This window comes from Corapipo altera, unplaced genomic scaffold, assembly GCF_003945725.1.
Source record: "Corapipo altera isolate COAL_440 unplaced genomic scaffold, ASM394572v1 75, whole genome shotgun sequence".
Lineage (NCBI taxonomy): Eukaryota > Metazoa > Chordata > Aves > Passeriformes > Pipridae > Corapipo > Corapipo altera.
The window spans coordinates 6,399,802-6,417,629 of record NW_020884887.1 but is presented as its reverse complement, the minus strand read 5'-3'; the positions used below and the strand labels follow the sequence as shown (position 1 = coordinate 6,417,629).

The 17,828-nt window shown below is 44.8% G+C and overlaps 2 protein-coding genes across 2 annotated transcripts; both read right to left on the bottom strand.

The window, feature by feature from the left end:
• Positions 1-125: 125 nt before the first annotated feature.
• ATP6V0E1 (ATPase H+ transporting V0 subunit e1) lies at positions 126-11,193 on the bottom strand. Its single transcript, XM_027643563.1, has 4 exons — positions 11,040-11,193; positions 8,996-9,043; positions 3,698-3,825; positions 126-1,104 (listed from the first exon to the last, which is right to left on the bottom strand). Exons 1-3 carry the CDS (start codon positions 11,141-11,143, stop codon positions 3,732-3,734), a joined length of 246 nt encoding a protein of 81 aa, XP_027499364.1. The 5' UTR covers positions 11,144-11,193; the 3' UTR covers positions 126-1,104; positions 3,698-3,731.
• A 1,391-nt stretch (positions 11,194-12,584) lies between these two features.
• On the bottom strand, positions 12,585-17,247 carry RPL26L1 (ribosomal protein L26 like 1). Its single transcript, XM_027643556.1, has 4 exons — positions 17,179-17,247; positions 16,200-16,372; positions 15,126-15,266; positions 12,585-12,755 (listed from the first exon to the last, which is right to left on the bottom strand). Exons 2-4 carry the CDS (start codon positions 16,365-16,367, stop codon positions 12,627-12,629), a joined length of 438 nt encoding a protein of 145 aa, XP_027499357.1. The 5' UTR covers positions 16,368-16,372; positions 17,179-17,247; the 3' UTR covers positions 12,585-12,626.
• Between the last annotated feature and the right edge of the window lie 581 nt (positions 17,248-17,828).

Sequence of the window (17,828 nt, the reverse complement as noted above, 5' to 3'; positions counted from 1 at the left end):
GATCATTTGGTTTCAATTTTCTTAGGAGCTATTTGCTACAGACTGTAGAACATGATGGTGTACAATGTCTTGCATGGTAAAACACAGCTCTCTGTAGAAGGTAACGTAGCAAAAAAAATCCACTATTCCAGTCCCAACAGTTGCTATGTTTATTCGTAATAATGGGCACATTCTTCTTCTTTTGCAATTCACACTGTCCAGTTTTTGATCACTGCAAGTTACTTGTCAGGATCTTGGAATTTCCTGCATAGTAATGAGCACTATCCCACAGAACAAGTTAATGGTGCTATCCAAGAGGAAAAAGGAAAAGAAAAAGAACCACTCCATTATGTCCTTGAGCATAACAATGAAACACAGCAGAGAATAATTGCAATTTATCTGGACACGATGGAAGCAGGTAAGGAAGAATTCATAAAGGCTCTTGTGCATGCAACAGCTTTTATATCCTTTGAAGTTACTCCTTGGCAAACGCCTTACTAGATTCATTCCCATCCTATCATCTAAGTTTCCCTCAGCTCAACTCCAGCTACTGATTAAACCCACAGAAAGGCACATTGTAACAGTTAAACATGGCACAAGAACATTTTGTATAAAGCAGAGGATTACTTTTATTTCCAGGCGTGAGAAATTTAAGAGCAAATTTCTCAGGAATACAATTAATTTGGAAAAAAAAAAAAGCCATCAGCCTGTGGCACCACTGTTTTTCCTCTCCTCATACAGTTTATTGCACACATTTTTGTCAAGTGCAAACAGAACAGGGGTGAACAGCACAATGACAGACAATTTAAGACCTACAAGATACATGAAGTGTTCCTAAAGAGTGAGGAAAATGAATAGGAAATGACTTTATGACCCGTAAAAACTTTAGAAATTTTCACCACGTCTGGAGTTAACAGTCAAAAATTGCCAGTACCAAAGAGGAGTATAAATTGCATTAGGCACACTGTTAAATGGTAAGGTAGGAAAAATACAGGGCTTTGAACAAGCCCCTTGAAGCACAATAGAAAGGTTAAGGCATTACTGCAGGCTTGGTATCCAACCAGCTACGTAAAGGGCATCTTTGGGTCAGTGGAGTTTTTCATCTGGAGGAAATCTCTTCTTCACCTGCAAAGCAAGAGGCAACTTCATTATTCCTTTCCATGGAGACAATTTACTAACTGAAGACCTGGTTGTTAACCACACCTATTTCCACTCCACAAACGCACTGAGAAATGGTCAAGAACTGCAGATAATTCATCTACGTGGATGTTTTCTTGGCAGTTTCATTTCTGGAGCTACTGCAAGTAGTTTTAGTTACATTATAAGCTGGTAGAACAACTATATCCCCAGAATGTTTTCTTTGCTGTAACAGCATCCAGTGATCTGGATGACAGCCCTTCTAGCACTTGCACCAAGACAGTTCCTGGTCTGAGAACACAGATTATGAATTGACCGAGTCAAGGAGAACAGGCAGCATTGGACCACATTCTTTGGAAGAGACCACAGCCCATATTTACCATGGATACAGAGCTTTGTGTGCTCTGATGTGTTGCCATCCAAGCCCTTAACTTGGGGATATCTGAAATGATGCAGTATAATCATCCCTTGAACTGGAGGGAGATTCACTGAAAATACAGACCAAACCTGTGTAATTTGGCATGGATCAATCAGGTCAGCATATGTAGAGCTCCCCTCTAGAATGTGAGGAGCTCACTAGAGCATTTTTAATTTGCTCAGTTGGTAAAATAAAATGGGTTTGCTTAGATCACCTCTGGTTTTAAATAAGATCTCTCCACTTTGGGACTTAGTACTTCATTCTCTTTGCATTATCCATACTAATCCATCCAAACCTCAAGTGAAAGAAACAGAAGGCAGAAAAACGTATAGTACTTTAACGCTGGAAAAGCACATCTTAGAAGCCAAAATTAACTGGTTGCTGTATTTATGGGAATCCGTGCAGTGTTAGAGGGATATATTCCAACTCTGATCAGATGGAATCTAATTCACAGCTCCTGTCAAGTCAAATTCCACAGGAGGCTCTGAGTGCACACAAGAGCAAGGAAAAGAGACAGAGCACCTCCCTCAACACTATGGGAGAGTGGTGTGTCCTGTGACAGCACATTTCAAGCAAAAAAGAACAGATATTCGAGTTTATTATATGCTTTTACTTTTTTAAACCATTCTTTTTCACAGGTCTCATATTCCATTAAAAAGTTTAAAAACGGCAGCTCCTCACAAACTCTTTGGTCATGTTTGAACATATTACTTCCCTCTCTTCCTTGGTACTAATTTAACTTCAGTTCTCTGGAAAATCCTGGAGGGGGAAAGGCCTGATTCTTTTAGCAGGCACTTAAAGAGCTGCATCTCACCTCCAGGCTGTCCTTGATGGTTTTGACACACCATGAAGCCACATTTTTATTTCCGAGGCATCCGCTTGTCCAGATAACCACATTTCAAGATCCCAGGCAAACTGAATCATCCTATGGGACTCAGGGATCTGTATGCCCATTACCAAAATATGCTGTTCTCTGTTTTAGCTCACTAATTATATGTTAACACCCGAACAGTGAAATTGCTCCTAGGAAATTCTGCTTGACTGACTTAGCTAATTACAGGCCTCGACTTGAAGCGGGGCCAACTCTACCTTTAGATTCTGCTTGGTGCTTAAAAGAAGCTACAGACACATTCACGTGCCCCCAGTCTGACAACAGCTTCCCATGAAGCTGTCTTTGAAATAGAGGAGGAGCTTTGCTTCAGCATAAATGCCCAGGACACTTTACAGACAGCATTTAACTGAGCTATAACATCAGCTCTCACTGTCTGCTGTACTGGATTTCTGGGAACAGAAGCAACACCAGCAAGGGAGTAGGGGTAGGCAGTTGAACTTGAAAAGACAAAAAACCCCAACAACCCAGGTAAAAAACTTAGTGTGTCTGATCATTCAGTTACCAGCATACAAACTAAAGCCACGTGTGCTTGTTTCCACATTTCCTTCATTTGAAACTTCAACTCCAAATGCTGCCATTCTGGAGAAACCCAACAGCATCAAGGTACTTTCAGAACAACACTTTATTTTTGCTGGCCCTGTCAGAAAGCCCAGGAACTGCAACAACCACATTCCAGCAGCACAGCCCAGATATCAACCACCAGGCTCACCTGGGATTGAAGTTGCACACAGGCTGTCATTAAAAACATAATAAGCCATCCAGCTGTGAGCTCAGGGTTAGAGCTATATATTGACAGGAGATAAAGAACACTCTAATCACTGTTCTTGCTCTGACTTCCCAGATGAATGAGGGCAACTGTAGGTTGCCTTGGAAATCAGGACAGGTCTTAGATGAAATGGTAGTAGGTTTGAGGGGAGGTTTAACATATGTTCAAGATTAGGAAATCCACTTATGCTAGCTATTAAAAAACACCCCAGCCCAATTTTTTTTTTTTTTGCTTTTGGATGAAATGTTTTTTTCTCCTTACAAACCCCTGAACACAGCACTACATGACAGGATAGAAAGAAAAATAACTGTCAAGAGTTCAGTCCAAGCTTTTCACGTATCCAGTCAAGATTACCACCCAAAACATGTTTTGTTGCAGCCTACAGAGAGACAGATTTCTCCTGCAAAAGAGCTACAGCAGTTCTGATCACACTGCTTAGACCACCACTCAATTTCTCCTGAAGCTTTAACATACCAAATAGATTAATAAATCTGATCATACTCACCTAGTCAATAAATTGCAGCAGAGGACAGACATCCTTAAGGCCAGTGATATTTAAGATACCAGATTGTTTCATTGCTTAACTGCGGCCCAAAGAGGGGGTTGAGTTGAGCCAGAATTGCAATCAGCCAACTGCAAGACAACCCCCCAACCCAACAGAGAGAACATCAGCCAAATTACAAACCTTATGATAATGGAAAGGCTTGACCAAAGCACAAGGGCTGGCAGAGAAGAAAAGACCATTTTCGAGACGGTCTAGGAACAGATAAAAATTCTACTCAAGTTCATACACAAGGACCAGAAACAGGCAATGAGGTTATGGCACCAAATCTTTCTGCAACTGAAATAAATTGTTCTGTTCAATTTAAAGCAACACAAAACCACCTGACAGCATTTCCCTCGTACTTTGCCTTTGACAGGAAAGTGGTTTTAGATACACAAAACTCAGGTATTTGTGGGCTCAGAAGACAGAAACATAAAAGAACAGACCTTTCTTCAGTGCCTCTGAAGAATCCTTTAAACAAATACCTCTGAGAAACATCCTCTCTTCTCATTTGCTTTTCACTGCATGACAACCTGCTCTTGCAGAAAACGGTGTATTTTCAAAGATTGAACAAAACTGAATTTAAACCCGGCCCAGAGGTCAAGGAACAGGGACCTGAAGCAAAAGGGTACAATGCTATAGGAACACACACAAAAAAAAAAGACAAAAAAATATACCACAAGAACAAACCCAAAACGACAACAAACCCCAGACCCTGAGCAGAGCAGCCTTGTCATCAGAGCAGAGCACAAACTAACACTGCAGAAGCCACAGCCAGAACTGAGAACAAGAGGAATGCAGTTTGTGGAAAATATCCAGGAAAGCTAAACAGAAATAAATATTCCACTGTGAAAAGATATATTTGCTTTGTAAATGTTATAAGAGTCAGAGAAAGCAATGGATGCTTCCATGGATTTAAATCTATGTTAAATACTAACTATATAAACACATTTAGTGAACACACTGGCTCATCTGTCTGCTATTTCTAGAATGCTTTGTAAGGAGGAGAAAAAGCAGAGCAGCTTTGTAATGGGAGCTGCCACAAATGTATCAGAGTGCTTAGGCAGTCATGGAAAATTCCACACAAACCTGGATGCTCCGACCAACAAACCAAGTGCAGGTCGGCTGCAAAACGCCTGGAACAGCCACAGGCAAAAGATGTGGGTCAGGCTTAAAGAAAACACATCAATCCTCTTCCAATTTACAAATATTTATTTGCAATGCCCCTTTCAGTTTTGCAGAGAGTAAGAACTCCAGTTAAAACAAGAGGCTGATCCTGCAGCAGCCCATCAGTCACAGGAGCCTTGGAATACGCAGCAGGCTCTACTGAGGAATTAAAACGTCAGCGAGACACCTCCGAGAGCAGCCACCAACCTTCAGGTTGACACGTTCTTACTCTGCTGTCCAAAGCAGTGACAACGTGTTTTGAGACCACGTTAATCATTGTGTTAAATCTACTTAAGGGAAAAGCAAATTAGCTCTTAAAATTATCGCGGAATTTGTTTTGTGAGGGTTAATTTTCAGATACAACAGAGAGATCGAAAGGTGCCAGAGCACTGTGCCATCTGCCTTCAGCATCCTGAAGTAACACAAGTGGGAGGAGGGTAGGAACACTAAAAGCCTGTTAAAGCACATTATTCTTTTTCACTGTACAGCAGGAAGGAACTCCACGCACAAATCTCTCACCTCTCGCTGCTTCCCAAGTTCAGGCCCAGCATGGCTGTGGATTAAATGAGCTGGGAACACATTCAGAATATCACCCTATGTAACCAGGCTTTAGGAAAAGCACTGTGCAGTTTTCAAAAGGCATTTGTTGGGGCCATGCTGGATACCCGAGCTCTGAGCCATGGAGGCATTAGGGCAATAGCACATTCCTCCTCCTGCTCTGTGAGGGCCTGGTAATTTAAAACAGTAGTTAATCTATGACTCCCTTGCATTCAAGGTAAGTCATGGAAAAGCTTTTCCCATGTTTTGCTTAAGCTGTGCTGCTTTACACAATAGTCCATGGTGACAACACAAAACAAAACGCAGCATTCAGAGTAAAACAGACCTCTGCATCCAACGGGCAATGTTCTGGAGTTGCTAAAAGCAGGTATGGCATTTGAGCCACCCACAGGCCCTTAAATTCTACCAGATCCCACTTAGAACAGTTACTGTTAATTACCCAGCTCAGACAAGGAAATTAAAGTCCCTTCTGTTGTACCAGAAAGATTTTTTAAAAGGTCTTTCCACCATAACTGCCATCTGTCTGTGCTCGTGTTGCAAATTAAGGTCCTGCTATCTCTTATTTAAATGTCAATTTGGGCATCCGTATTTTAATCCTCTTAGCATCAGTAGCAAATAATACCATTTTCCAAGCACCCTGCCCTCTGCTAGGACATCATGGTACTGTTCAGGAACTGCTTTGTAAACAGCAAAATAGATTTAGACTTTGACAGTACCTCCCAATATGGTGTAACCAATAATTTCTGCAGCAGTAAAGACTTTGCCTTGTATTTTATGAGGTTCCTGAGGGTTGTATATTCTCCTTCAAAAGGCTGCTGGGTACAGGATCTGTACACAAAATAGGCACTTACCCATGCAAATATCTTCCACAGAACAACCAAATGAACACCATGTAATCAATATGGTTATTCAAAATTACTACTGTTAAATCTAAGCACAGAATAAACAGCTTTGAGTTGAAATGTGATTGACTTGAAATTTTGTTAGGACAAATTGGGTTTGTTGAAAATCAATTTGACAATCAAGTGGTGTTTAACGAAGACAGGAAATTGGGTTTTTTTCCTATTTTCAACTGCAAAGGTAACTCAAAGAGCATGAAAGTAGATCCAGCAGAGTTCTAAAATCTACAAAGAAGTGGATAATAGCACCAGCCACCTGCTAAGGACACACAAATACAGAAGACCACACCTGGGACAACAAGAATTATCTAACAAAGAATCCTCAGAAACCATTCTTTGGGCTTCCTTCAAGACTGGTATGAAAAATCAGTGTCTTTCTTTAGTCACCAAAAATCAAGGTCTGACATGTTTTCAATGCCTCCTCTCCCCAGAAGGAAGAGGACACAGGAACAACAAACTTCCATATGTTTGAGGAAAGAAAGGTTGGACCAGATGATCTTTCAAGGTCCTTTCCAACAAGGGCTGTTCTAGAGTTTTATATGGAATAAATTAAAAAAAAAATAAAGACTGTGTGATGAGGCAAGTTCTGTCCTGGAACATGAGAAGAAAAATTGGCTTTTTGTTGCATTCTGGCAAGCAGACACTACAAATGTCATTTATGTGGTTGGGTACAACTACTGAAGTCTTAAAACATCCTAATTTTTGGCTGCTTCTCTTTTTCCAAGATATAATCGGAGAAAGCCAAAGGGAATTTAGAAAACAAGTTGGAGCCTCCAAAATTACCAACAAACCCCCTCACTGGACATGCAAGAACAGATTATAAAACATGATAATGATTTGTAATGGGTCTGTTTAGGTACAAAATCCACTAAAGTTACAAGGGAAATATCACTGTACATTTGAGAAGTTCACAGCATTCAGCCAAAAGTTAAGAAATTCTACAACAAACACATTCCACATCACAATCCAGAGGATGCTGCAGATGCCACGTGGCCTCTACTTCAAGGAAACTGTTCTCCTTCAAACAATACAGACAACAAACCCTAAGCTTCAAGGATTTTAGAAGAGTGGGACATTATTTCTGTAGGACAAAAACAAGTGAGAACTTCAAACTCAAACAAAACCATAACAAAGCTCAACCCTCCCCCTAAGAAAAAAACACCACCCAACTTACTGTAACCTAAATGCAGTAACCCAGTAAAAATGACCAAAAAACTGCCCTTTCTTAGCCAAGCATTTGGGACCTACTGTGAGGCTGGGCTGCTACAAACTTTATGTGCATGCAAGGAGACCTTCATAGCACTGAGACTCCCAGATTTCAATCCCAAATTCAAGCTGCTTGCACTGCAAAGCTCTTCTCAAGTTTCTATGTCCACTCAGCAAAACTTGAGTTTAAAAACTGTCATGGATATAAAACACAGAACAAAGTCTGCTGGACTTTTACAGTTAACTGAATGATTTCTTAAGACTTCATCTGTCAAATACTCTGAATAAAGAAATGAAGTTTAAAAGTACCTCACCTGTATAAAATCTGAATATCACATTAATTAGACTAAACCAAACCTGTATAAGCTTGAACCCAACCCAGAACCAAACAGGCCTCTCCTGGAACATGCCAACACTGATAATATCACATTTGGCTGCCAGTTCAGAATAAGTCTTGAGATTAGAGATGCATTTCTCTAAATATTCATATTAAGCTGCTTTGAGTAGCACAAAAAATGCCTAAATAGTTCAGGAAAGTGCAAATACTACTTGGGTTCAAATGGGACTCCAAATAATGATTTTTGTTAAAAGTTAATCCTTAAGATTGAACCAGACTTTTACCAATTTACTCTCCATAACAAATTCTTCCAAAGTTATTCCTGCATAGCACTTTCTTTTACAAACTAACTCTCTAAAGTCTTAAAAAAAAAAAAAAAGAGAGAGAGAAAACAACAAGCATACTTTCTCTTGCAGACTCCAGCTACAGCTGGCTTACCTCCTGATAAATAACATGATACAAGGAGCTCTCAGCAAGTCACTTTGCTATTGCTACTAACTCTCCTACAGAAAATAGGCACCCTCAAAATATACTGTGCATTTAAACAGAAATGGTCTTAATATATCAAAGTATCACTAAAAAAATCCCCACGTGGAAGTTTTTCCACCCACCGCTCTACCAGATTTCCAGAATAAATTCAACCAAACTAAGGGCAAAACTCTTCAGTAGGTTTGAATTAGTAACACCTCAGAAATCAGCGTAAGGTATAAAGAAGGAAAAAGGAAAAAAAACCCCAATCTGTGAATCAGCAAAATCCTAGAATTGAGCAACTGTTGTTACACTTGTGAGTAAATGAGGCAGTGAACTGGAGAGGAGGAATATCGAGTCCTCACAGAGCACAGCTCACAGTTATGTGTCAGAGGACCACAAAAGGAATTCAAGTTCATTTTAATTCAGTGTTTTCCAATGGGAAAATGGGTTTTTTTGGCACGTTGGAGGTCTTCAGAACTAGAAATTCCAAGAGCTGTCAAAGAACACCATGTGACACGTTCAAAAAGCTTCTTCCTGAATGTTCTGAGGCTTTAAAAAAGGAACCTTTGAGTCCATCAGAACTGGGCCTCGGTCAGAAGGCAAGACATTATTTATACTTACAACAGGTAGCAGCAAACAGCACATGTCACCAGCATTGTGTTGATAACACTGCAAAGAAGGAGAGAAACAGCTGATCAGGTGTCATGTTGTGACTGACCACAAGATACATTGGCAAAAATAATCCCAGCAAACAAGAACAAGTTTAACTTTGATCATATGAAAGATGACTCAACATGAGTGTCCTGACTTCTTCCAGCTGAGTGAACTACAAAGGCACAGCACAGACTCTGCAAAAGGACTGACACAGCTCTGGAAACAGAAGTTTACAGCTATATTTAACAAAAATCACTGTGAGGAGGAGCAAATCTGATGCAGTGTCCCCGCTCCATTTCACAGCCAAGGCTGCCAGCACAGTAAAATCACTGAAACTGGATGTTATTGTACACGGGAAACACTTTCTTCATTTGCAGAATTCTATTTACAGAAAATTTCAGTGTCAAATTATGACTTTTAATTTTATAGAACAAATGAGGGCTTTACAAAATAAAATGTCAAAGCCACGTGAAATGCTCGGTAGTGTAAGATTTCCCTGTCTTGCTGGAAGAGAACTGTGTCAGAAAGCACAGTGAAGCTGAAAAGAAGGAAGAACCAAGCTCTTGAAATTGAAAACAGTAAAACTGCAGCTACACACACAGATGGTTTTGAAATGGGAAGAAAGGAAATGAGGCTTTCTAACAGTGATCTCTGCAGCTCATGGAACTCAGTGGCAAAGTGGAGGGTTTTTTTTTATTTTTAAGTCATAAAATAGAATTTCCCTCTATGTCTTTCCTCCCCCAAATGAGTAACAAAATCTTATGGTAGGACAGTATCTTCCAACCCCTTTGTGACACAAGAACTTCAATATTTTTAATCTATCAATACACATCCACTTTGTCAACTTTCAAATGAATGCTACAAAGCCAACACAGCCTGGAACCTTTCCAAGGAGTCCCAGAGCCTTTGTTTGGCAGTTTTAACCTAGGCAATGGGAATTCTTACGTCAGGTAAAGTTTGCACTAACTTCTTTTGTTAGGAAAACAGCAATCCTATTCAGAAACAAGCTTTACATAATTTTTTAAGAAGATGGGAAGTGAATAGACTACAAGGTATTGCTGTAGAATTAGAACACAGCAGTGCTCTATTCACACTTGTTAAACAATCACACTTTGGAATAAGGATACGACACCTGTTCATGACACATATTTCACATACTTTCATGCCTGGAAGACATATTTCCAAGGTATTTCTGAGGACAGACAAGTTTCCAGGCATAAAAGGCTTAAAAGCGAGGCAGTAAATATCAGACCCTGAGGAATATTCCTCTGGGTTTAGATAAACAACTGAGAGAAAAGACAGTTGGTACCTGTGGAGTAGAGGGGGTGTCAGAGAGAGGAAGAGAGGTTAAGAAGTCATTATCTCCTAGAGAAAAGAGAAAGACAAAAACTTGTCTGCTTTTTAACCTGAGCAGCCACAACCACTGCAGGAAAACCCTCTGCTTAGATGCCCCACTGTTGTCCTCCACTACAAGGGCACCAGCACACATTTAACACAGAACTGAGATCTCCTATAGCAACTTTTCCAGTGGGAAACCAGAGGAGTAAGTTAGGAAAGGTCAAGTAAGGAAGGAAAGAGGAAGTTATTGCTCAAATACCACCTGACTAACAGCGAACCTCCTCGACACAGGGCGCTGTGTCTGCAGAGGTTTCACAGAAGGGTTTGGGTTGGAAGGGATCCTTACGATCATCTCACTCCAACCCCCTGCCATGGGCAGGGATACCTTCCACCAGACCAGGCTGCTCCGACCCGGCCTCGGACACTTCCAGGGACAGGGCAGCCACAGCTTCTCTGGGCAACCTGTGCCAGGGCCTCAGGGGAAAACCCAAACCCGGGCGGGGTTCCGGGGGCACCGCTCGGCTCCGGCCCCTCCGGCCACGGCCCCGGGCCCGCCCGCGCTGCGCCAACACTGCGGGGGAGCCCGCGGGGCTGCGGGGAAACCTCCGCCGGGGCCTCCCCCCGCACCCCAGGGGCCGGACGGGCCCGCGCCCGCCGCGCCCCGGTCACTCACCCGCGGTTCGGGCCCTTGGGGACCAGCCAGGGCAGGACGCCGCCGACCACCCCCCAGAACACGCTCATGACGATGATGGGCACGGCGAGGCCGCCGTACGCCATGGCCGGGCTGTGAGGGACCGCGAGCGGCCCCGCCCGCACCAACCCGCACCAACCCGCGCCCGCCGCGTCACCGCGGGAGCGCGCGGGGCGGGAGCGCGCCGGGGCCGCGCCGGCAGGGAGGGAGGGAGAGAGGGAGAGAGGGAGGGAGGGAGAGAGAGAGGGGGTGATGCGACTGTGCTCCGCTTCCTTAGCAAAGACGTCAGTCTCTTTCAAGAAGAGTTTCAGCAGGACCCCGAAGGCTCTGGCGCCTTTCCAGCCCCAGAAGCAGCGAGGAGTTACCGGCTTCGGCCCACTGCTCTGCTCCCCGCACCATATCATCTCCCTGTTTACTGCCCACCCGATCTCCATTCGCTGTTCATAATGGGACCCCAGGAAAAACAGGCTGGTGGGTAAGGGGGACAGAGCTCCAAGGGCTGGTTCTGAGCTCCTCAGGGAACGGGGGACATGGGACAGGACCCCACAGGGCAGATCTCGGTGGCAAAGGAACCCCATGGGCTTCCTCAAGCACTGACTCAAGGCAAAGATACCTCGTATTCAGCAGCACGAACTGGAGGGACAAACAGGAGCCTGCATGAGACCCTCATTCACAGCCCACCAAACAAAGCTTTGCATTCAGGCTTATGAATGACTTCCCAAGTGCATATGCAATTTTTCTCAATTCACAGCATCCCATTTTTCAGATCCTGGTGTTTTGCAGGCAGATGAATTTCTTTCCCTCTATCTCAGCAGTGAGAGGGCCACTCACTGAGGCAGTAAATTCTCGAGTTCAGGGCTGTGTTCAACACACTGCAGCCACTCTCAATTTGTAGGTACAGAGTGCTAAAAACAACTTCCTCTTACTGAAGAGTTCATCCAAAATAGCACCAGCAACAGCACTGAGACTGCTTCATCCCTACCCTTCTCAAACCAGTCAGCTCTACCTCACAAGCACTGGTGATAAACCCCCTTGTCAAGCTCTACCAATTATGTAAGGCCTGAAGAGATCACACAGCTAATTCAGTGCCTGTGTTTGCCCACAACGTGCCCAATAAACCTCTAAAATGTCATGTTTTAGTCTCAAATTCATAAGACAGTCGAAAGATAATTGAAGAGGATTAGAGATGCATGGCCAGCAATAGCTTACTTCAAATATCCAATAAAATATTAAATATATACACTGTGCAGAATTAAAATGTTAATTTAAAAACATGAACACATCTAAGGAACTGTTAAAGATCTGTGGAAGGGACAGAACTATGATGGCTGTTAGATTTGTGTTTTCAGGATTGCACTGCTCTTTGTACAGTTGGTTGAAACATTCTTTTATGGGGAAGAAGAAGACATAAAAAGGTTTTTCATTTAGTGGGAGTATTTCTTACATAGTCAAAAAAAGAAGGAATATTTAAAGGCTGAGCAGGACACACCAAACCAAGACTTTCTAAATGAGAAGACACACAATAGGTTGAGTTTTAGCAGTTTTTTAATGGTGTCAAACAGGAACCATCTATTCTTGCATCTTTTCAATTGTTTCTTCTTTGTATTTGCCCTTCTCCTTCCCAACCTGGCGGGACTTCGCTTTACGCTCCAAGATCTTCTTGCGATCCTTGTCCAGCTTTAGCCTGGTGATCACCACCTGGAGAGAGGACAAGGAACTCAGTGTCCCTGCAGAGTTAAGGACAGCAACCCGATGGACCTGTGCTACTGCAGCTGGGCCCTGGCACAAAAGTGTTATTCCCATGGATTATCTCCTTTGGTTTGAGTAAACCCGAGGTACAGAATTGACTCCATTCCACGATTTTCCCAGGCACACCCAGGAATTGGAGTTCTTTCAATGCACAGCCAAAACATTGCACAAAGTGAAAAGCAGCCAAATTTCTACTGAACTACATAATAAAATAATGACTTTGAAGTACATATACTTTCCATTATTCAGCTCAAACATGATGGATACCACATCCACCTGAAACACAGGAGAGCTGATCTCACCAAAAAGGCAACAGTCAAAGCACCACAGTGACTATAAAGACACTTTGAAGAAGTGGCACAGCTGTGATTATCAAATATGACTGACATATAAAGGGTAATTGTGCAGACCCTTCACTGCCACTGCCAACTGATGGGATTGCACACAAAGCACCAGCAAACTGAGGCTCTGATGTCCAGCCCAAAAGAAGCCTTCAGTGTTTTTCTTGGATCACAGAATCAAGAAATAAGTGTGTTGGTATAACTGAAAGCAGTACTTAAAAAATACACCTGACAATCAAATCCTAGAAATCCCATAAAAGCTGCAGCAGGACTTCACACTCCTCCTCAGTTCCTTGTGTATTTAGGTCTCTCTTATTTGTAATTCCCACCTCTCTACCCAGCAGAGGTACAAACTGTTCATACAGCCCACTGCAAGTCTGTAACAAAACATTCCTCTGCTCCATTTGCATTAATAACTTGTGCAAAGCTTTATCGAGGTCTGGTTCCCAATTAATGAAAACCTTCCCAGAAATAAAGAACCAGCAGAAAATTCAATTTCTTTCACTACTGTTCACCACACAACAAGTATGTGCACAGGCTCCACCACAATGTCACCTTGTCCATCAGATGTTGTTGCTGCACACAAGTCGTGATGTTGTTTTGGAATAATTCTGCTCTCCCTCTGCTCAACACACCAACTATTTACTGCACAAAACCTGTTACAACTCGATCTTTTCCACCAACGCTTCCCTATGTGTGCCCACATGGCAAGGCTGAAGCAGACTAAATTTATCTGCTTCAAACCAGGTTTTGGTGAGTGGTTCTGTTTAGTTTGAAATGTTTCCTGTTATGACTAAAACACACTTTGCCTGGTTTTCACTGACTCAACACTTCAGGCTGATACCAGGTTCAGAATTTAGTTCACAATAGCCCACAAGAACAAATCCTGATTCTGAGCATCTATTTAAACATTTCTAACACCTCCTCAGCCAGTGCAAATGCCATACAGCGAAGATGAAGGATCGTTCTAAACAATCTGTTCTGTAGTTTAAAAACATCAAGCCCTTTAAAGTGTTTTAGCAGGACTCCAAAGTCTCTAGTGGCTTTCTAACCCTGGAAACAAAGAGGAGTTACTGGATTCAACTCACTTCTCTATTCACAACACTGTAACATTTATTTTTATTCGGGTTTATTACCCACCCAGTGCTGCAGCATCTCCACTATACACAGAATTACAGGATGGTCTGGGTTGGAAGGGACTTTAAAGATCATCTTGTTTTATCCTCCTGCCATGGCCAAGGACACCTTCCACTAGACCAGGTTGCTCCAAGCCCCATCCAACCTGGCCTTGAACACTTCCAGGGATGGGGCAGCCACAGTTTCTCTGGGCAACCTGTGCCAGGGCCTCACCACCCTCACAGGAAAGAATTTCTTCCTCATATCCCATCTAACCCTACTCTCTGTCAGTTTGAAGCCATTTCCCCTTCTCCTGTCACTCCAGGCCCTTGTAAATAGTCTCTCTCCATCTCTCTTGTTGGCTCCCTTCAGGTACTGGAAGGCCACAATTAGGTCACTCTGAAGCTTCTCTTTTCCAGACTGAACAATCCCAATTCTCTCAGCCTTTCCTCACAGCAGAGCTGTTTCCATCCCTCTAATCCTATTTGTACCTCCTCTAGAATTGGTCCAACAGCTCCATGTCCTTCCTGTTCTGGGCCCCCAGAGCTGGAGGCAACTCTGCAGGAGAGATCTTACCTGAGTGGGGCAGAGGGGCAGAATCCCCCCTTCCCTGCTGCCCACGCTGTGGGATCAGCCCAAGACACGGGAGTGTTCTGGGATAGGTCATGTCCGGCCTCTCCCCCACCAGGACCCCCAAGTCCTTTTCCCAGGGCTGCTCTCCATCTGTGCATCCCCAGCCTGGATTGATCCTGGGGGTTGCCCTGACCCAAGTGCAGCACCAGCACTTGGTAACAAGTTCTACTCATACCAGTGCCCTTATGTGCCCCCCAGCTCAGCCCACAGATCCCAGGTCCCACCGTACCTTGCTGGGGTGGATCCCCACGTGGACAGTGGTGCCGTTGGCTTTCTCCCGCTGCACACGCTCGATGTAGATCACATACTTCTTCCTGTACACCTGGACCACCTTCCCAATCTGCTGCCCTTTGTAGTGTCCCCGGACAACCTGAACACCAGCACAGGGAACACACTGACCCACGCTCCAAAAACACCCCTTGAACAACCACCACACCTTATAAACCACTACTGAGTTATCCTGCAGGACACCAGAGCTGCACAGACTGAAATCCCATCTCAGTTCTTTACACACACACGCCACAAAGACATCACTGACTTGACAATTCCTGCATCACTAAAATATAATGGATCAGAACTGTGCTTCGCCCTCACTTTCCTGCAGTAAATCCTAATGAAGCTCTGTAACTTTTCAGCCACAAGGCTTCAACTTGAACAGTTATCTTATTTTTTCACCTGTCATTGCATTTTATATAAAAAAAGCCACTTAACTTAGATTAATTTCCAAATCAATCTTTTAAATATCACAGGCAGCAAATAGTCTATAAAAAAAGAAACAATTTTTTGTGCTTCATTGTTGAAAGCTTTTAATCCAGCACGACAATCACTACATATAAGTGAAGTGTAGTAAAACTGCCACCACACTTGTGTTCGTTCCTTGTATTGTCTTTGTCACTGATGTGAATTTGAGAAACAAAACGTGCTTGACTAAAGCTCAAGTCATAACTAGATTATCTTGGATTATTTCTGCAATACCCAGGGCAAAGCTGCAGCACCAAGGTGAATTTGTCTCGTCCTTCCCTTTTGCACAGGCTACATATGGAAACAGAACCCCAGAATAATTTAGGTTGGAAAAGATCTCTGAGACCACAGAGTCCAACCTGTGACCCGTCACCACTTTGTCAACCAGGCCAGAGCACTGAGTGCCACGTCCAGTCATTCCCTGAACACCTCCTGGGATGGGGACTCCACCACCTCCCTGGGCAGCCCCTTCCAGTGCCTGACAACCCTTTCAGTGAAGACCTCCTTCTGAAAACTAAACCCCAGAGAGTTTCCCGTGCGACAGCTCAGGGCAGTGAGGTACCTGGACCTCGTCGTCCTTGCGGATGGGCATGGAGCGCACGTTGTACTTCTGCCGCAGCTCCTTGGACAGGGGCGAGGACATGATTTTCCTGCGGATGTGGGAAGGGGCATTGAAGTGCCGCTTGCGGTTCTTGCTGCGGTCCGAGGTCACGAACGGGTTGAACTTCATTTTGCCTGCACAGAGAGGAACAGCAGCTCGGGAGATGCTCATAACTCACACACACTGTGTTTCACAGTCCACCCACAGGGCCAGGGCACAAAAAAAGCACTTTTAGCTATTTTTAATCCGCTCACTGGTTAATGGACCCTCATAGCCTTGACGCCAAATGTTTAAGCCTCTTCCACGACTGACAACGACCCTTCTAATCCAAACCTCCCCATTCCCAGCACTCAGGACACCCGGATCCTGCCCTGCAGTCACACCACTCTCACTTATGAACTCGATGTATATTTTGAGCTCGCGGAGGGAACTCGCCCTGCTCCGGCATCCTCAACAGAGCTCCTCGGCAGAGCGCACAGGTAACGCATCTGCAAATCCAAGACACTTCTGGCCTTTCCTAAATTTTAACAACTGCACTGCAGGACTGCCTGTCATAGCACCACTCATCCTGCTGGCAAAGGATAAATTAAATTAAAAGATAAATCAAAGGGTGCTTTTGCTCAGCTCCACAACTTCCCAGTGCACAAACTGGCACCTCCTATGCGAGCTGGACCGTATCAATTTAATAATCCATAACCAAGGCACAGACCGAAGAAGTCCGAGCCCTTCCTGGAGCCTGAGCTCTCCCCGCAGCCCGAGCTCTCCCCGGCAAACCCACCCCACAGCTCCGGGCGGGCCCCCGGCGACTGGGCCCCTTCCTGCTCCCTCCCGCTCCCCTGCGGGGGCCCCGCAGGGCGCTGCGCACGGTCCTGGCCGGGGATGGCGCGGAATGGCCCCTGATGATCCCGGATTATCCCGGATGCCCCCCTCGATCCCTCACCCGCTGCCGCCGCCGCGCTGCCCGCCCGGAAAAGGAGCCACAGCCGCTTCCGCTTCCGGGAGCGGCACCGCGAGACCCCGCGAGACCCCGCGCGCCGGGAAGGGTCGAACGCCCCCTGGCGGCCGGGAGGCCACACGGGCGGGGACAGACCGGGGACGGACCCGGGACAGACCCGGGCATCACCCCCCATACCGACCTGGTACCAACCCTGACTTCATCCCCTGGAACTCACCTGATCGTCATCCCTGGAAGCCACTCGAGAATCATCCCCCGGTATCCACCTGGGCATCATCCCCTGGAAACACCCCAGACATCGCCCCCAGTACCCATCTGGGCATTGTCCCCAACACCCACCTGGGCAGTGTCCCCCAGGACCCACCCGGGCATTATCCTACAGTATTAACCTGGGCATCATTCCCTGGTACCCACCTGAGCATCATCTCCCAGTGCTCACACAGGAATCACCTCCCATGCCCACCTAAGCATCACCTCTGGTACCCACCCGTGCACCCCCTCCTGTCCATCAGAGCTGTTCAGCAGCAGTTACTTCTCTCCATGTCCAGCCCCTCCCTGGCCATGGATGAAAACAGGACCATACTGATGGTGCCTCCTCTCCAGCCCAGCCCAGCTCCCTCAGTGACACCAGCCCC

Bases quoted from the DNA above. Each gene is read 5' to 3' on its own strand.
- ATP6V0E1 (XM_027643563.1), bottom strand. From the start codon at position 11,143: ATGGCGTACGGCGGCCTCGCCGTGCCCATCATCGTCATGAGCGTGTTC. The intron at 9,044-11,039 runs GTGAGTGACCGG...CCTTCTTTGCAG, and splicing joins CCCAAGGGCCCGAACCGCGG to TGTTATCAACACAATGCTGG. The intron at 3,826-8,995 runs GTAAGTATAAAT...GTTGTCTTGCAG, and splicing joins GCTGTTTGCTGCTACCTGTT to TTGGCTGATTGCAATTCTGG.
- RPL26L1 (XM_027643556.1), bottom strand. From the start codon at position 16,367: ATGAAGTTCAACCCGTTCGTGACCTCGGACCGCAGCAAGAACCGCAAG. The intron at 15,267-16,199 runs GTACCTCACTGC...GCTGGTGTTCAG, and splicing joins GCAAGGACGACGAGGTCCAG to GTTGTCCGGGGACACTACAA. The intron at 12,756-15,125 runs GTACGGTGGGAC...TCCTCTCTCCAG, and splicing joins TGGGGATCCACCCCAGCAAG to GTGGTGATCACCAGGCTAAA.